This window comes from Lottia gigantea (assembly GCF_000327385.1).
Source record: "Lottia gigantea unplaced genomic scaffold LOTGIsca_322, whole genome shotgun sequence".
Classification (NCBI taxonomy): Eukaryota; Metazoa; Mollusca; class Gastropoda; family Lottiidae; genus Lottia; species Lottia gigantea.
In genome coordinates, this window is record NW_008709080.1 from 13,117 (window position 1) to 15,093 (window position 1,977).

General features: G+C 37.9%; 1 protein-coding gene across 1 annotated transcript in view; it reads left to right on the forward strand.

Annotated features, from left to right (window-relative positions):
- Positions 1–266: 266 nt before the first annotated feature.
- Positions 267–1,977, forward strand: part of LOTGIDRAFT_72903 (hypothetical protein) — a gene marked incomplete at both ends in the record, with an annotated part of 3,407 nt that continues 1,696 nt past the window's right edge. The window contains one exon of the mRNA XM_009058118.1: positions 267–647. Coding sequence (XP_009056366.1) covers positions 267–647 — 381 coding nt within the window. The remainder of the gene's footprint in view (positions 648–1,977) is intronic.

A 1,977-nucleotide genomic window follows, 5' to 3' on the forward strand; every position in this document is an offset into this window, starting at 1 on the left:
CTGTAATTAGTTGCTTAGATCTTAATTCTCTAATCTGTGAATATTTCAGTATATCAACGACGACACCATGTTAACGGTCATCTACATTCTCAATTTATTGTTTCTCGTCTCATAAAAGCAGACTGACAAAAATTGAAATGATTGGAGTTTTACATCCTACTTTTCTTAAAGGCAGACTTGAGCAGTATTCAACCGTATACCTTAGGACAAAGGCAAAGCACCTATTTCAATAAACTACCAGGCCCCAATGTCAATAAACTACCGCCCCAATGGCAATAAACCACCAGTCCTCAATGTCAATAAACCACCAGGCTCCAATGTCAATAAACTACAAGGCCCCAATGTCAATAAACCACCAGACCCCAATGGCAATAAACTACCAGGCCCCAATGTCAATAAACCACCAGACTCCAATGTCAATAAACCACCAGACTCCAATGTCAATAAACCACCAGGCCCCAATGTCAATAAACTACAAGGCCCCAATGTCAATAAACCACCAGGCCCCAATGTCAATAAACAACCAGGCCCCAATGTCAATAAACCACCAGACTCCAATGTCAATAATCCTACAGACGCCAATGTCAACAAACCACCAGGCCCCAATGTCAATAACCCACCAGGCCCCAATGTCAATAAACCACCAGGTCCCAATGTCAATAACCCACTAGGCCCCAATGTCAATAACCCACCAGGTCCCAATGTCAATAACCCACCAGGTCCCAATGTCAATAACCCACTAGGCCCCAATGTCAATAAACCACCAGGTCCCAATGTCAATAAACCACCTAGACCCTCCTCCCCTAACTGCTTTTTTTCGACAAGATTGCTTTATTGTTCAGTGTTCAAGGGTCAGCAAAGTAGCCGATACCAATTTTTAACACCCTTTCAATTTGAAAAGGGACAGAACAACTGTTTTTAATCAACATTTAATTGTAGTCTGAAGCTTATTATGGTTTGTTTTTTACACATTCGGCTATATTTTGGTGTTTAGAGAAACCCGTATTCTTAGCCAATCATAACACAGAAGCTGCAGACGATAAGAAAACAACATGGCGGCCCCCATGAAAAAATGTGACCAGAAGAAAAATGAAAGAAAACTTTAGTTTATAAAGATATTTTGATGAAAATCTTTCTGTAGGAACGAAGCAGGTAACTTGTTTTATTAATTTCATGTGTTGTCACTCATAGTTTACGGCAGAATTTTTAGGAAACGACGTTTTCTACTTGTCTTATCTGTAGTCTGCATTTACAAATTCAATGAGATTAAGAAAAGAAAAATATAAGTCATCCAGGTTTGTTTACAAATAAAGGTCTACTTTCAGTTTGTGTGCGTCTCATTATATATTGACAGAATAATATGAGCTGTCCTCCATCAGGATAAGTTAAAAATTCTAAATGAATGATGATTTACACTTCTTTCAGCTTCAAGAAAAGATTTCTGAATCAAGCTGTCAGCCTACTGTTATAGTTGTAAGATATGATAAAGTTAAAAACAGTTATAGTATTAGTGATATGTTCATGTCATCAACATTATTGGTAAGTTAACCTCTATTTCTAAATACTATTAACTGAATGAAATCTGCAAATATTTGTTGGAATGACCGAGGGCTGGAATGGCGCTGTTTTTTGACACGTTATGGTGTTGCATTGTTATTGACACGTTATGGTGTTGCAGTGTTTTTGACACGTTATGGTGTTGCAGTGTTTTTGACATGTTATGGTGTTGCAGTGTTTTTGACACGTTATGGTGTTGCATTGTTTTTGACACGTTATGGTGTTGCAGTGTTTTTGACATGTTATGGTGTTGCAGTGTTTTTGACACGTTAGGGTGTTGCATTGTTTTTGACACGTTATGGTGTTGCAGTGTTTTTGTCACTGGTATAACCCACTTTTACATGTAAAGTCTGAAAGCCCCTCCCCACCACCTTGTCTTAGTGTTCTAAAATTACTTATATTTCAGGAAATCAATAATTG